The sequence below is a fragment of the Alnus glutinosa genome, chromosome 12 (genome assembly GCF_958979055.1).
Source record: "Alnus glutinosa chromosome 12, dhAlnGlut1.1, whole genome shotgun sequence".
Taxonomy (NCBI): domain Eukaryota; kingdom Viridiplantae; phylum Streptophyta; class Magnoliopsida; order Fagales; family Betulaceae; genus Alnus; species Alnus glutinosa.
This window is the reverse complement of record NC_084897.1, coordinates 20,602,992-20,620,091: the sequence shown is the minus strand read 5'-3', so window position 1 is coordinate 20,620,091 and position 17,100 is coordinate 20,602,992. Positions and strand designations below refer to the sequence as shown.

The 17,100-nt window shown below is 36.3% G+C and overlaps 2 protein-coding genes across 2 annotated transcripts; one reads left to right on the top strand and one right to left on the bottom strand.

The window, feature by feature from the left end:
- The first annotated feature begins 533 nt into the window (after positions 1–533).
- Positions 534–5,433, top strand: LOC133852033 (probable serine/threonine-protein kinase PBL7). The gene is made up of 7 exons (XM_062288699.1): positions 534–602; positions 716–1,179; positions 1,269–1,513; positions 2,413–2,801; positions 3,054–3,186; positions 4,638–4,727; positions 4,827–5,433. The coding sequence occupies exons 2-7, from the start codon at positions 870–872 to the stop codon at positions 4,986–4,988; spliced, it is 1,329 nt and encodes a 442-aa protein (XP_062144683.1). The 5' UTR covers positions 534–602; positions 716–869; the 3' UTR covers positions 4,989–5,433.
- A 4,928-nt stretch (positions 5,434–10,361) lies between these two features.
- On the bottom strand, positions 10,362–15,946 carry LOC133883106 (DNA excision repair protein ERCC-1). Its single transcript, XM_062322316.1, is given in 9 exon segments — positions 10,362–10,868; positions 11,009–11,077; positions 11,182–11,253; positions 11,407–11,506; positions 11,851–11,927; positions 12,071–12,170; positions 12,527–12,630; positions 14,507–14,633; positions 15,628–15,946. Coding segments are annotated over 9 exon segments (1,212 nt in total). The 5' UTR covers positions 15,900–15,946; the 3' UTR covers positions 10,362–10,577.
- Between the last annotated feature and the right edge of the window lie 1,154 nt (positions 15,947–17,100).

The window sequence follows — 17,100 nt, the reverse complement described above, 5'->3', positions numbered from 1 at the left end:
GCCCTGACTCGCCATCCGTAGACGAACCTCGCAGATTGAATTGGAAAATGGAAAGCTGTTGTCTCCAATCTTGCGTGTAGTTCCGTCCCTCATGCTAATTGACTTCAACGAGGACATAATCCCGAATCGATTTAAGTCTTTTTAATACAGTAAGATATAGACGTCTTCAATCCAAACTCCTTAAATATTATGTGTGATCGAATCATCCATATGAGATTGTAATTTAGCCTTATGAAAGATGACTACACAAAGGAGGCCCTAAAGGAAACAAATTTATGCATTGTTTTATCTCCCCCTGTTGGGTCAACCTGCAATTTATTGGTGGTGGCATGGCAGGTGAGGTTTCCTAGTTTTCACCCCATTGGTGATAGAAGTTATTGTTAATAATTAAGCACATAATTATAGTTGGATAACTATCAATGTGAAAGGGTGCAAAAGCTTCCAAATTTTTCTCTGAACAGAAGAAAAAGACATGTCTATAGAAATTACATAAGAAGAGACGAATGAAATACACAAGACCAATTGCTTACTCACGAGAGAGAGATGGGGTGGGATAAGAATTCATGATAATTATCAGTTCGAATTGCTATTGATTTAAACAGGTAATGTGAAAGACCAAACCTACTTGTTCAAATAGATAATTCAACAGTTCAAAATTTATTTAGACATGTGAATTTTATGTTTAATCTCTCACATTATTTGTTCATATGGTTAGCAATTCAAACAAGTACGTGAATTGGAATAGGATGATGGTGACCTCCAACGAAGGCAAACTCAAACCTCCATAAAACAAAGTTGCACTTCATCTTTTACAAAAGTCATCTCTGTGTGTGTGTGTGTGTGTGTCTCCTGCATTGCTCTCTGTGCTCATGGAAGTTAACAACACTGATGTACCTGCAAGGCCACTTGACTTTAGTACTACTGCAAACAACCACACCCAGGAACACCATCACTCACATACACAAACACACGGCCACCACCATGGCATTTTCCCATCCATTTTCACTCTCATAATCATCTTATCCATCGCCACCATTGTCGTCATCTTCACTATATTTCTGATCATTGTATTGCTCCGGCGACTCAAATCCATCAAAACCAATGGCGAACACAAAAGCATCAACAGCACAAGTCGCAGGTTCAAAGCTCATACCACTGTGAACTTCAATTCTAGCCCAGGTGATTATTAGCCATTTTCAAAGCTTACGTGTCGATTAGTATTCGTACAAGAGCTTTTTCTTTGATGGGCATGTCTTAAAATGTGGCAGATGTGAAGGGTGGGTGTCTTTATGGAGCGAGTATGAGCAGAACACCTCCATCCAGATGCAGAGGAGCCCAAGTGTTTACATACAAGGAGCTTGCAGCGGCCACCGATGGATTCAGTGAAGCAAATATCGTCGGAAATGGAGGGTATGGGATTGTGTACAGAGGGGTCCTGAGTGATGGAACCGTGTCAGCAATTAAGATGTTGCATAGGCAAGGAAAGCAAGGGGAGCGTGCTTTCAGGATTGAGGTGACTGACTTCATTTATTATTCTTTCTCACTAATTTGTTTCTTTCTTGCTTTTTCCTCTGGTTTCTGTAAACAGACTTATGAAAGATTGCCCTTTCTTCCTCTAATATGGTTTTCTTTCTTGCTCTAATATCGTTTGCCTTGACCATCTAATTACACTTTGTTAAGCAGTTTCAAAGTGTTGACTTTTACAGAGACACACTCATCCACAAATAAAAAAACTCTTAGTGTTATGTACAAAAGACACCTGTAATTTTGCTTGTCTGAATTGCTAGCAGTTTATATGGTAAATGTGAAATAGCATATGCGAAACCTGCTTGTTAGAGTAGATTTTGGGCAGCCCACACATTTATCACATGCACCTCTCATTCTCCTCTCATTCTCCATTTTCATTAAATAAATTGATTTTAATGAAAAAGTAGTCTCTTATGTCACATCAGAGACTACTTTTTCATTAAAATCAATTTATTTAATAAAAAGGGGGAATGAAGGAGGGATGATGGGATGTTTTTTAGCATTTTCCATTCTGGATTGTTAATAATTCATACAGTAAATACAAGACAACCTTTACATGACCTACTTGTTTAAGTAGATTTCGGACTTCCTGTTCACCCGTCATGTGAGCCCTGCAAACTTCTCTATCTGGGAAGGGCAAATTGCTGATTCTTTTTTTAAAATATGTTATAAGAATTCCGATGCAACTCCTCTTCTTGTTTGTTACAAAATCAGGATATCTTTTGTCTGGTTCGAAGAAATAGAAGTATGAATTTGGTAATAGTCATTTTCTATCCATCTGTTAATTTGCCAAATTGCCAGCACGCATTCAGGAAGTCTTGTCTTCCTCCTTGCACATGGGTACGTGTAACACTAAATGACATTTTTCCCTCTTCTTTAATGTAGGTGGATCTTCTAAGCCGCCTCCAGTCTCCTTACCTAGTGGAGCTACTTGGCTACTGTGCTGACCTACACCACAGGCTTCTCATTTTTGAATTCATGCCAAATGGCACTCTCCATCACCACCTCCACCCCTCCCACAGCCAACACAGGCCGTTGGATTGGGGGACCAGATTGAGAATAGCCTTTGACTGCGCCAGGGCCCTTGAGTTCCTCCATGAGTATTCAAATCCAACCCCAGTTATCCACCGTGACTTCAAGTGCACCAATGTGCTTCTGGATCAAAATTTCCGTGCCAAGGTGTCGGATTTTGGATTGGCCAAGATGGGCTCTGACAAGATTGACGGTCAGATCTCGACGCGTGTGCTCGGGACCACTGGATATCTGGCACCGGAGTAAGTCCTCTGTCACCTTTCACTATCACTATCGTACCTATAAAAATACAGTGTTTTATTCAAGCATGCAATAATGAGGTCCCCATTAGGCAGGATGTCATTTTCTTACCAAAGCAAAAATTGAGGTGAAATATTATTTCATTTTAAATGCATTTCCATGGATAGGACCTTAGTTATAAAGAGGAAAAAAATATGTGATTTTCACATTGTACAATTGTTCATGAATTTCCTGTGATAATATCATATATGCAGATATGCTTCAACGGGTAAGCTTACTACAAAATCAGATGTATATAGCTATGGTGTTGTACTTCTAGAGCTGTTAACAGGCCGTGTACCACTTGACTCCAAGCGGCCCTCTGGCGAGCATGTTCTTGTTTCATGGGTTAGTAGAAAACTCCATTACTTTTTTTTGTTTTTTTATTTTATTTTTATGAATGCAATTTCTATTCAATAAATGCAATACATACTCTCAAGTATTCACTTTTGCTACATGTACTTTAATTTATTATTTCATCCAATGGTAATTTCCGCTGTCACATCAAGGATTGAGCACTTGGAAGTATGTGTAACACTCTTTATTCTATTCACCCATAAGACTACAAAGCACGTGGGCTCGTTTGATAAAACTTTTTAGAGGGTGTTTTTGGCTTTTTGGTTATGATGTGACATAAATGTTAAAATAGTTTTTAGTGTTTTGTGTTTTAAATTGTTTGTTAATACTTTTGCTTTTTTTTTTTTTTTTGTTAAAAAGCAAAAAGACTACCCTAAAAAGTGTTGCAAAATGAGCCCAGCAATATTAACACGACAGCACTACTACTAGAACAAGCTACATACAGATGGACAACCAAAAAAACAGTAGCTTTGGGAACATTGAGACTGCTACATTTGTCAAGCTTGATTAGAAGCCTTCAACCTTCTGCAAGAAGAAACTTTATCTTGATCACATCCCTGATATTTGGAATGATTGCTTTCTCACTGAGCTTCTGTAGAGTGTTTTTATGGTTCCTTTCTATCCAAACATTATAAATGGTAACTGATCAAGCAATTATGTAAATAGTAACCCTGCATCCCTTTAGCATTGTCAATTGCCCTCTGAAGCTCAGATTGCCAATCACCAATCTGCCTACTGACCGGTAGGATCCTCTTATTGCTTTCTAGGTAGCATCCAAGCTATATTTCCCTGAAGCATAAGGTTCACAAGCGACACCATCTTCACCAGAAATAGACAAATAGTAGTATTAGCAACAGTGCTTTGAATATCATGAGCAAGTTCATCTGATCTAGCAGGCCACCTCCAATTTCCTTTATAAAAAAAAAAACAGTAGAAACCCCTTGCTTCTTCTTATAAACTGCAAGAACTTTATAATGAATAATGAAATGTTGTTTGATTCCTATTAATCAGAATCACATGTTCAAAAGTATATCAGTGTGAGGGAGCCAGCATAGCATTATTAACAAGAGCTTTATCAAGCCATTGGTGTGCAGCTCAAAAGACTTCAACAAAGAAATTAAGTGTTCAAATTTTTTTCATTCAATAAGAATGTCTTCCTGCTCCCACCCCCACTCCCACATGTTGATTGAAAATGGTAATCAGAAAACACAGCATCATTCAATCACCCAAAACCCGTGTTTAAAAGGACTTGTTAACTAATAATGTAAGCTTCTCAATGTTTGTGATGCCACATATATGGTTAATTTCTTTGGGAATGCAAAACTGGCACTGGAAATATATATACCTTGATTCTTTTTGTTGGCTTTTAATATCTTATTCTCTAGAAAGAACCGAAGTTCAAAAGTTTGGAAGAGTGACATATCTATTCTGTAATTCAACAGGCTCTTCCAAGGCTAACTAACAGAGAAAAAATAGTGGAAATGGTTGATCCTGCTCTACAAGGCCAGTATTCCAAAAAGGATCTAATTCAGGTCAGCTAATTGGTTTTCTATCATCATTGTCATCAACATTATTGATGCTTAAATTCCTAGTAACTCCATTTTCCTTATCTCTGATATATTGGTTTCCAGATAGCGGCTATTGCAGCCATGTGTGTGCAACCGGAAGCAGATTATCGGCCTCTAATAACTGATGTTGTGCAATCACTAATCCCTCTGGTCAAAAATCTCAACTCTATTAGTACTTCATGTTCCTCTAGATTTATAAGTCAAATAGCAAGTCCCAGGTATTAAAGACTGTGAAATCAGTAAAATAAGCTTTCCACTTCAGTCTAGCTAGGCAGGTTCTTGCAAGAATAGCTGACAACCATCAGATAATTTCTCTGTGAAAGATAAAACACCTTCTTTGAGATGAACCGAGTCAAAGTGCAACATTCTTATGTCCAGCTAACCGAAGAAGGTTCATGCAATTGCAGCCTTAGTTTCTTCTGAGAGCCGCCGTTGGCGCATTTTGTAGGATATCAGCATTAGCAGTAGCAATTGCTTTTAGTTCTCAAAGCCTTAAGCAGAGAGTTTGCATAGGATATTACGAACCCAATGCATTATTCTTGAAGTGCTATAATTTTCTGTAGACCAATTATGTAATATGTTGTTCAGATCCCCCCAAAACTTCCAAAAATGTTGTAAAAAATCAATAAAGGCAGTTGCTTTTGTCAAGTACCAAAATTTTTGTTGTCAAGTGTAAAAATTTTCCATTAATTATGTTATACACCCCATTTCAATCAATCATTGCCGATTATGGTGAATAAACAAATTTATGGGATCATAGAATAGATCATTCACATGCAAAGGGGGATGGGCATACTTAATTTGAATGCGGTGAAAAGAAAAATGGATGAATTCCAAGGGCTATAGAAAATCAATTAAATAATTAAATTTTTTGATAGGTAAGGAAAGAGATATCATTAAGAAAGCGTAAGACGTCCATGAGCATACATGAAGCATGCACAAAGGCCACCAATACAGAATAAGCAAAAAGAACAAAGAAAACACCAGCAGAAACCACAACGGAAGCCCTACACCCACAGAAACGCCAGTTAAATAAGTAAATTTCCACGGGGCTATTGAAAATGCCATTAGAAAAGGTTAATAAGCAAAGTTGGAGGCTTAATGAAAGTGTAACTTGGAAGATATTTGTTGCCTACGTACGTTTTCTTGTTGGCTCTTATTCGTTGTGGAGAATCAACAAGAGAAAATATATGAGAAGAAACGCTCAAAAGGACACGCAATGGTTTGTCTGGCACGTGATGGGTGTGTTCAAGTCCATGTGCAGATCGAGTCCACCAATATGACAATCACCCGGTACCTAAATGTCTGCCTGCTGCAGCATCCTAAGCCGAGCAGAAAACATTGGAAAATCAGTTTTTATTTTTGTTTCTGTGAACTGTTTTTGAGAAAAAAAATAGAAAATAATTTTCTGTTTTATTTTTGGCTAAAGAAGTGTTTGGTGAACTATTTCTGAAAACAGTTTATGAAAACAAAAAACAGGTCTAAATTCGTTTGGACAATTGTTCAGAAAACAATTTTCTCACACACTGACGCACATTAATTTATTAGAAACAAACTCATTTCACCAATACCAAAAAATTAATCTGGGTCCCAAAACCAATCAAAATGGTAATATATATATATATATATATATATATACACACACTATGAAATGGAACCCAGCAAAACGTACGTAGTATAATATTTTTCTCCACAGAGGAAGAAAAAAAAAGAAGACTAAATGAAAACACCAAAAACTGTTTTCAGAAACATGTACAAGTTGTTTCCAGATTTTTGTTTTTGTTTTTTATGTTTTTGTTTTCAATTGTTTTGGTTTTTAAAACGGTTTGCAAAAAGCACATCAACAATACAAAAAAGCATTTCGCTGTTTTGAAAAATAAAAATAAAAAATGTTTTCAAAACAGCTATCAAACAGGTTTAGTATTCTAAAAACACGAATGGGAAAACCATCGAGTCTATTAGGAGATGACCCCCATCAACTTTTCTCTCAAGGGGAAAAAAAAATGTATAATTGAGAGATCAAGACCACAAGTGACACTTTTTCTTCTTCTTTCTTTTCCTTTTTTTTTTTTTTTTTTTTTTTTGTTCTTAAAAAGAAGCTATGACATGAAAGAAGCAGTCCATTGAAAAAAAAAGTGATGAAAGCTGATTTTTTTAATAGGTTCATCCAAGGGCTATGACATGCAGGCCGGCTCTTCCACTAGTCGACTTAGGCGGTCGCCTAAGGCCCCATAAAAGATGGAAGAAGGCCCTGTAAAACGGATGAAAGAAGGCCCCATGAGACCTCGTAAAAAATTGAAGAAGGTCCCGTGAAACTGAGACAAAGTTTAAAAAAAACAAGTCAATAACCATTTAAAGAAAAAAAAATAGTGCATTATCTCTGTTTTGGAATACTAACTCTTATTGAAAAATCAATCATCAAGGCCTAAGAAAACAACGATTACCAAGACAAAAACGTGCATTATTTCTCCCTTGCACCAACTCCCACAAAAAAAATCAATCATTAGAGGCCCAAGAACACAACACTTTTGCACAAGGAAAAAAAAAAAAACAGCACATTATTTCACCATTTGAGAGACTCTAGAACTCTACGTAGAAAAATCAACCATCAATCTAGTAACACGGATTTAAAAGTAAAAAATAAAAAATATCATTCTCTTAATTCCAGCAAATTACCAAAATTACTTTTTGAAAAGCTATACAAATTTTTTCAGCAGCCAAGTGGTAAGAGGGCCAAGACCGCTGAGCTTGCCTGAGACTCAGTCTCTCCTTCTAGCAAACTTCCACACCCATTAACCCAAGGTAAAAACATAAACACTAAGATGCTAACCACTGTGATAGGTGGTAGGATTTTCATTTATTATTTTCTTGATCTATGACTCTTAAGTACTTTCTTTTTCTTCTTCTCTGCAAGTTTTTTTTTTTTTTTTTCTCTAGATCTATGGCACTGAGTTTGAAACTAATGGCTTAGCCTTCTTTTATTTATTGTGAAAACAAGATAAGACCACCTGTCATGACCACACATTTTTCATTGTTTTTATCGGTCATCCACAACCACATGTTCTGATGTGCTTGCCAACAAAACTTGTCATGTTATTAATTTTATTTTTGTTTTTTTACATCTTATAACACTTTTGTCGTTTTGTCAAACAAAACTTATGTCTTGTGTTAAAAAACACAAAAACTTGAGTTAAGTAGATTTTTTGTTGAATAGTAAAATGTTTAGCAAAAAATATAATATTACATGTTTTTTTGCCCCTGTAAAATTTATATAGGCTTGCTACTAGTAATATAACATTGAATTTCAAAAGTGAAAACAATAATTTTAATATAAAAGTATAATAAAAAAATTAAAAATTTATTATTATTTAATATTTAAATGTTAAAATAATGCCTCATTTAAAATATTCGCCTAAGGCCTCAAAATTTATTGAGCCGGCCATGATGACAGGAAACAAGAATCAGAAGGCAGCAAAGGTATAGTGCATTTGATGACAGCAAGGGTGAAATGCAGGGTGTTAGGGACCAAAGGAATTAAAAGCCATGGAAAAAGGACCAAAGGAAAAGCCAACACCTAAGTTATGGCTACGATGTCATGAAATCCTCATTGGCTGATCAAATAATGATCCAGAGAATCTTCAGAAAGTAATCCACTAATTTGTCATAAGCTTTGTAACAACCTCTTGCACGTACGTTTCCTGTATATATGCAATATGACAGTTAATTATTTCATGGTTAATGAATGAGATCGAGGATTGTCATTTTATGAGACAATTTAGGGTGGCAACTGGCCCTCTGGCTAGCGTGATTGTCCTTTTTGTGTTTGAAACAGCTATAGCTCTTAGCCTCCTAGTGTTAGAAGATGAAGTGTAGTGGGAACCCTTGACCCAGAAGGATCATACAAAAGAGACAAAGGGGGGGTCTGTCGGTGGAATAATTTATATGCCCTACACCCCACACTATTTTCATTCTTTTCAGCAGGGTTGGGGTTGGAGTGGAATGTATGTCAACTCAATCTGGGATATCTACTGTTGAAAGTTAAAGATCAAAGCAAAATAGAAAGGGCTAAGACTCTTGGGACTTTAAAAATACCCACAATTTATGCACAGGATGAGCACCATTCATTCCAAGTTTCCAACTAGTCTAATGAATGTTGGGAATCATTTTCTTGCCCTTTACCAGTCATTCAACATGTTATTGGTAAATACCATAAGTTGAGACTGAATTTTTTTAAAAAAATAAAAAAATAAAAAATAAAAAATAAAATTTGGAATGAATCACAAATAACTTAATTGGTATGAGTAACGAAGTTATGGCGCCACATAAATAGAATGCCCAAAAAAAAAATGAATAGAAGTTTTTTTTTTGAGCTCTCTCTGATCTTGTAGTTGGGGTTTCTCTCATTACTGTTCTTTGATTTTTAATGAATATTATTTGCTCCAAAAAAAAAGAAAAAGAAAAGAAAAATATAATTGCAAGTGAGAGAAGTCGTCTTTTTCAACTTCATTTGACATCTAATACGTTCTGTATGATCCATCTTATTAGGCTATCAATTTGCAAGTTTGAAAAATACCTCAATTTTATCTCACTATATTCTGTAAGAAACATTCCTAGATTCAGTTCCATATGGCATGGTCACCAATGAACCACATGGCGTAGCGGATGGTGTGATAGGAAAATAATGGAAGCAGCAACGTCTTCTATTCGAAAGGAACCACAAGCCAAAGCTTGAAAGAAACGATAACAAAATATTCAATAACTTTACTTATTCAATATTTCATTATCGAAAGCTGATTTGCAATACATCCATCGGTCTTCTTATAACATCAACGTAAATTACTTAGAAGATGGAAACTAAAACCTTAAGAGTAAGCGAATAAATAAATGAATAAAGGGAAAAAAAAGAAGAGTAAAAGTAAAGCATCTAAAGAAAAACATTACCAAAGATTAAATCTAAAAAGGCAATAAAATCAACTAAAAATGGAAAGACTAAATAAAAATGACAAGTCCTAATCTTAATGGAAATTATTAAGGTTAAGGTTAATGCTAATTAAGGAAGAAAATTGGTTGGTATTGTCATCGGTAAGGGAAAAGTTCACATAAGCGCATTAACGCCCAAATCTACGAAGAATCAAACAATATTGTTTGTCGGGATTTTCGCACATTCTCATGCTTCTATACTTGTCACGGTTGGGCTTCCATTCGAATGGGAGTCCAACCGGGTGGTTTTGTCAATACTCCAGAACCTGATGGTTTGAAACCCTGTTCAAACGGGAATCCAACTGAGTGGTTCTGTCAAAACTCCAAAGCCTGCCAATTGGAACCCTATATGAACAGGGGTCCAATCGGTCGGTTCTGCCTGGCTGCCTGAGAGGCACAGTTGCGCCTCGTTCGAACGGGAATACAATTGGGCTTTTCTGCCTCGATCTGTAATCCGTCCTACATCACCACAAAATCCTTCAAAATAGTGAAAATCCTTCTTGCAAGCTTCTAGCACAATCTGATGGCAAACCATTTGTCATTGCAAGTCGCATGTACTTTCAAGATACCAAACATGGCTATGCTGGAGTTCATAGTGCTTTTTCCTTTTTTTGCAAGTTATAAAAAGACAGCTCAATTTCATTGCGGAAGATGATAGTTAATTATACGGTACGACTGTAATTCTAGGCAATCTATATATACATACAAGTTACAATAATTCTCTGCATAGAGAAATAAATGTTACAATACCTCTAAGATTTTCTGTAGTGCAGAATCACTGGGTGCACAAAATTGGGTGATCCCGACCTTCCAATCTCTTTATTTTTGAGCTTCTTATTCCAAAGCAACCCATGTTTCTCCTCTCTTCTCTGCTATTGACTATGTGTTCTTTTTACCAGCTTTATCAGCATACTTGGCAAAAGCAGCTGACAGGGCTGATTTAACCGTCAATTCAGGTTCTTTCTTCTTACGTTTGTTTGCATCTTCTGTGGACGTGTCCTCTTCCTTTTCTTCACTCACTGAGCAAGGTTCAGCATTGTCCTGGCCAGGAGTCTCTGAGACAGCAGGGCGGCTGGAAACCACACGCTTGAATGGCTCATGAAAAGTGTCATACAAGCGTCTTACCTGTTGAACATGGTGGACTCATTTTATTTGGAAACAATAATTCCTTTACTTTTAAGGAATTCAAATCAACCACAGGCTTACAAACACAGTCAACTGAATGACATAATTTGACTTGGCTCACTTTGAATGCTGAAAAGTACCTTGCGCTCTCCTATTCCAGGGCATCGAGCTAGATCTTCCATGGATGCATCCATGATATGAGAAAGGGACTGCAGTGATATGACAACCAGCACTATATGAACATACAAAGAATGACAAAGAATATAAAATAAAGCCCCAGTGGAAAGATCTAGGTGTGAAGCTGCAGGCCTACCCCGAATGTAGTACCAAGGGTGACTACATCAGTCTTGTTAACACGTCGAACTGTTGTAAGAGCATGATTTAGCTACAGTTTAAACGAAATGGTGTCAGTTCAATAAATTCATAGCGCTCAGCGCAGCAAACAAAGTTCACATTTTAAGCAAATTAAGACTCTCAATCAAATTTTATAATAAGCACAGATTTACTAACAGACCAAAGACCACAAATATATTGATACCCGTGATAGATAGTCCGTATCCATTTGGCCTTGAATAATGTCTGCAGGCTTGTTCTCATAGACTTTTATCGTCTCCAAGTACCGACCACATTCCTCCAAACTATAAAAGAGGAAGCTCGTCAAAAAATAAATAAATCAAACATGTTCTCCTCTCAATAGGCAGATTCATTAAGTGCTACTGCACTACTACTAACATAACCGAGCCACTTGCAACAATATACCAACTTCCTAGAAAAGAGTTAATTACATTTTGATTTGAACAGTAATGGAAGCAAAGCAATTCATCCTTGACCAGGCGTTGTAGCAAGCATATGATCTTCCTAGGTTAGAACCATTGTAAAAATATGATTTTGTAATACAATTCAGACCCAGGCTCCTACTGTAATTAAAATATGTCTTCATGATATGCTATTCACTAGCACTTGAAAGTAAAATAAAGTGTACCTCCAAGCACATAATAGGGTACAATCATGAAGCAGAGCTGTCTTAGTCACTTCAAGTAAAGGCTTGACTACATCTTCCTGAAACCAATGAAATAAAAATATTGCACCCTTTATTTCAAATGGACAACAAACAGCTAAATTGAAACATCCACATGGATCATTGAAAATCTTAAATTAGAAAAAACTCTACTAAGGACGGATATTAAAGTAGGTTGGCTTACCACATCAACATGGCATAGGACGACGCGAAGCTTGAAATTCTTTTGGAGTTCTCTGATACGGAAATATAAGTAGTCTGGGTGCAGCAGATGATACCGAAGACTGCATCAATTGCTAAACTTAATAGTGCTGATGCATAAGAGTGGAATTTAACATTCATATTACACAACAATTAGAAAAGGCAAACTAGGCAACTCTATATATCAAAAGCCAGGCCCAGTTTTTTTGTTAACTAAGGTTCTAACAAGGCCAGTCCTGGTCCAATGAGCCTGGATGATACTTCACATCAATGAGGCATTTGTTTGGATGAGCTAGCTCACTACATATGTTTCACTATCTATCAAGCTGTATAGCTGTAAGTTTAAATTCCTCGTTGTAACAGACTGACTAAATAGCACCCAGTTTATCACCTTGCATTCATGCAAATGAAAAATATGACAAGCTGCAGATGTTCAAACCTCAGATAGAGAGCACATGAGCTTTGACCAAGTAAGAAGTCACAAACAATATCTGCAAAAGCCCACTTCACATTCCTTATATGTCTGAGCAAGGGGTTTCCCTTCTACACGAGGAGAAAGGAATTCTAAATTCAGGCTAAGAAAGAAAAGAAGCTCAATAATTACTACTAAGTAGTTCAACTGAGCTCAAAACTTCTAAGTCCAAACGAAATTATCTTTTGCCATAAAACTTGATTAAAAAGGAGTACTTAAAAAGCAATGCAAAAATAAAATAAAGACATAAAATGTGAATGTCGAGATCCCAAGACAACCCCCAACTTTCAAAGGAGATGGCCCCACTCGAGGTGTCAACATTCTATAAGCTAGATTAAATTGCTTTGAAGAGAGTAGTACATTACAAAGATGCCAAACTGTCGCAATTATATATCCTATGCCTTCCCTCCTTTTTTCTTTTTTTTTTCTTCTTACTTTCTTCTTCTTCTTTATTTATTTATTTATTTGGTGTGTGAATGTTTTGTCTAGTCTTATTACATTAGAGGGTATGAAAATATATTAGAACCTTCAAGATATGAATGTTGATGGAAGATATTCTTTCTGATCCAGTTTAGGTGCAGATCTGCCTCCAGATGTCAAAAATAAGAACATACACTGCACAATGAAGTCTTATCCTAGATCAGCCGCTGTTTAGCAGGGTAGCTGAGCTATGTTTTACACTTAAATAGTATTAAATTAACAAAACCAAGCAAAACCTTCTTCCCATATAGCGTTGTTACTTACTATTATCGAATTAGACAAATACTGTAATCAATAATATATAAAGGAATAACTTGCAGCATCTAAAAGTTTCCTAGGCAAACCAAATCCAAAATTTATTGCATGTATTAGTTTATAAACAAATCCTCACATTCAACAGCATGATTACAACACATCTACCATTACCAACAGCTCTACATGTATATAGAGGGAAAGCCATGTGCAATGAAAGAGGCAAGCACGAAAATGCCTAAAGCTCCAACCACCAACAGATGCCTTAATCATAACATCAAATTATACAGCTGCAATGGCTATAATTAGGGACGGACCTATAGGGGTCAGGGGGCCCTGCCCCCCTCCCAAGAGGTCCATCCCAATTGAAGTTAATTGAAATAATTAGTTACCACGTTTTTTTTTTTTTTTGGGTTGTGTGCACCCATTTAGGAAGCTTTTCTAAAAACCCATATATTCGGAACTCCAGCCTCTCAAAACTGTGATCAGTCTTTATTTTTTTTTTAAAAAAAAAAAAGAGCCTTCATAATTTTTCCCTTAGTTTAAGACCAAGGGCATATCTATTTTCATAGAAACAAAAAGTAATGTCAACCTCTTCAACCTAGCTCTTCTATCTTTATCTTTTTTCTTAAAAGAACAGTAAACGAATTTACAGACAGAGAAGTAAGAACTCTTCTGAAAAAGGAAATAAATCATATTTGATAAACATGTCATAAATAGTTTGTCAGTTTTCTTTACCCAGTTCCAATTAAGAAATTTAACTAGTCCCCCCATTTTGTCACAAGGCAAAAAGTATATAAAAATATGTTCTTATTATTTTTTTTGGATAATTAAAACATGTATTTATTAATGTGAAAAATCTTGGTCTAACACAAGCGCAATGTAAATCTTAGACTATTTGCACTTTGCTATGTACGTAACGGGCCCTATATATGCTACAAACATTTTACCTATTTCAGATATCTTTACCAATCAATGTTTTCTTGCCAAAAAAATATGAGCATACCATCATTCACCAAGAATACCCAGCTGCTCATATATTTCTAGAGACAAACCCACACGATACCAGGAGGGATTTTATTTTAGAATTATATCCGACCCCCCCTTAGATAAACATCTTGGTTCTGTATCCATTGCTTAAAAACAATGTAAAACACAATATGACCATTTGAATTCTATGCAATGGCATAAGATGCCCTAAATAAAGACTCTTACCTGTCTGTGGCTCACAAGAATTGCATTGCGGTTCTGCGTGGCAAGGGATGTTGGCAGCGTTGATGAAGTAGCAGCAGCAAAAGTTGATGATGATGAAGAAGATGGTGCATCTGATTGACTAGTTTGCCTAAAACAAACAACAGATCAAATAGAGCATCTCAATTACAAAGAAGCCTAAAACAAACAACAGATCGCAGAGAGCAGTCTGAATTTTAAATGGAACTAGCAAAACAAACCCCCTTACCACAAAACTCATCATGTGGTTGCTGAGAAAACAAAGGAAATGAAAAGAAAGCAACTTTATGTGTTATAGTTTTGGTTCTTGTTGCCACTCAGAATTGAAAATCTGAACCTGCTTATAACAAAAAGGCCCCTACAAGAATCAATTCTTCATAGTGGTATTAGCTTCGTCTGGTAAAGTTCCTTCGTTTCTCAGGTATAAATCAATAAAAACATGAATATCTAAAGAGCGTTATATCCCTCTAGATTGAAAACGCATGCGTCATTGGCTCCCTAAACATAAAGCATTGCAATGACATAAAATAAAATCTTGATTTCGCTTTCATCCTTAACTATTTGGTAGCAAAGAAAACAATAGCCTCTATTCACCTAAGTCAAACACATATAGCTAAATTGCACATTTTACTCATAAATTTATCTCTTACAAACAAAAGCCAACAGAATCCACAAGTCCCCAAATTTCGTTTCCCCCTTTTCCTTTCCAATGTCAAATACACCAAAATAAAGCAAACAATGACAAGACCTTCCCACTTTCCAACAAAGCAAACAATAACCTAAATTTTCCCAAAAACCAACTTCCCTCCAAACAAACAAAAAACCAAAGGGTACCTTAAGGCTAAACTCTAAAACCACAAAACTTTCCCAGAAGCCAAATTACCTACAAAGGAAACCATCACATATAGATAACAACTAATTACTCCTATACAAAAAAGAGATTTTTAATTGAAATAGCTAAATGGGTAACCCAAGCCTAAACTGTAACACCGTAAAACATCCCAAAAAAAAAAACAACTTTCCACCAAAACGGACAGAAATCCAACTTTATAACATCAGCCAATATAAATATATTGGGTTTCAATTCAAAGGGGTAAATGGGGTACCTTGAAACGGTGTCGTTGGAGGCCTGTGCGAAATGCGAAGAGGAAGAGGAGGATGCATTGGATGGTGGGGGAGGTGGAATGTAGAACTCAGAGGATTTGATGAAGGAGAAGGCCTGAGAGAAGGACTGGGAAGGGTTGAAGAGAGATGGCGGGGTTGACTTCGACTGTGAGCTCTCAATGACTTCCTGATAAGATGGTATCTTTATCACTACGGAGCTTTTCCTCTGCTGCTTTCGCTCCCAGTTTTGCTGCTCTTCCTCTTCCTCCTCCATTACTCTTCTCAAATTGATGCAGAGAGAAACGCCTTCGGCTTCGGGTGGTGCCGTGGTGGTAATGTTTTTTTTTTATTATTATTATTTTTTTTTCGCCCTCCTTGTCAAAGTTGGGCCTGGATCTAATTATGGGATTTTATAAAACTTCGGCCCATTACATTGGGATCTTCCAAGGGGTTTTTTTGCGGCGCGTTTTAAACTTGTCAAGGCGGCACTTGTTGGTTCTATAATTATTGAAATCGTTTACTAGGATGATACTTATAAAAGAGAAATGCAAAGAACAAGAATTTCACGTCTGGTTTAAGGTGGAGATGCGTGGTAAAAGTCTGAAATCTTGCCTATGCAAGCTATGCTTAGGGGCGATAGTGTACCACCTCTGGAAAAGGCCTTGTTTGATAAGCATGGTTACAGGACATGATAGTGCTTAGCACTATTCACTGTACATTTTTTTCACCTTTTTACTTTTTCCAACAACAATTCACATCAAAATATTCCTACTTTTTTCACTTTTTATATCACATCAATAATTTTTATTACTATTCAATTAAAAAAATTCACTACAATACAAATTTTTTTCACTTTTTTATATAAATTCTTTTTATTTTATATCACATCATTACTTTTTACTAATTTCAAAACTAACAACTCACTACCCTGTAATGTTATGTTCTTTGCCAAACAACCCCAAAGAAATGACAACATTTCTCGCTCCGAAAAAGCTATTGTTTCTCAAATTAAATGGCAAGTTCGGGCTAGCTAGGATGCTGGCTAAAGGTTCTGTGAAGATTGTTGAGAATAATCTTGGCCTTGTTCATCGTTGGAATTTACAGAATCTGATTCAGGGTTGATGAGTTGTTTATGCTTGCTGCTCTGTTTTATTGCAGTTTATTTGTGCTGTGTGTTTGTTGATACTTATCCGGATCAGGGGAATTGTCCTTGATTAGAAGGCTTTCTTGTTTTGGGTTTGATGCTCTGTTTTCGCATCTTGTTTGTCTGCTGAGTTTTGTAAGTTTGCTGCTATTTGTGCATAGCTATGTTTTTTGGTTGTTGCTCCTGTCTAGGAGGTATGTCCCTGATCAGGTGGCTTGATCCAGTTTTTTTCTGGAGAGCCTATTACTCCTGTATTTGGGCTTTATAAAGGATTTAATTCATTAAAAAAAAAAAAAAAAAAATCACGTCTGGTTTCTCAAGCCGGACATAA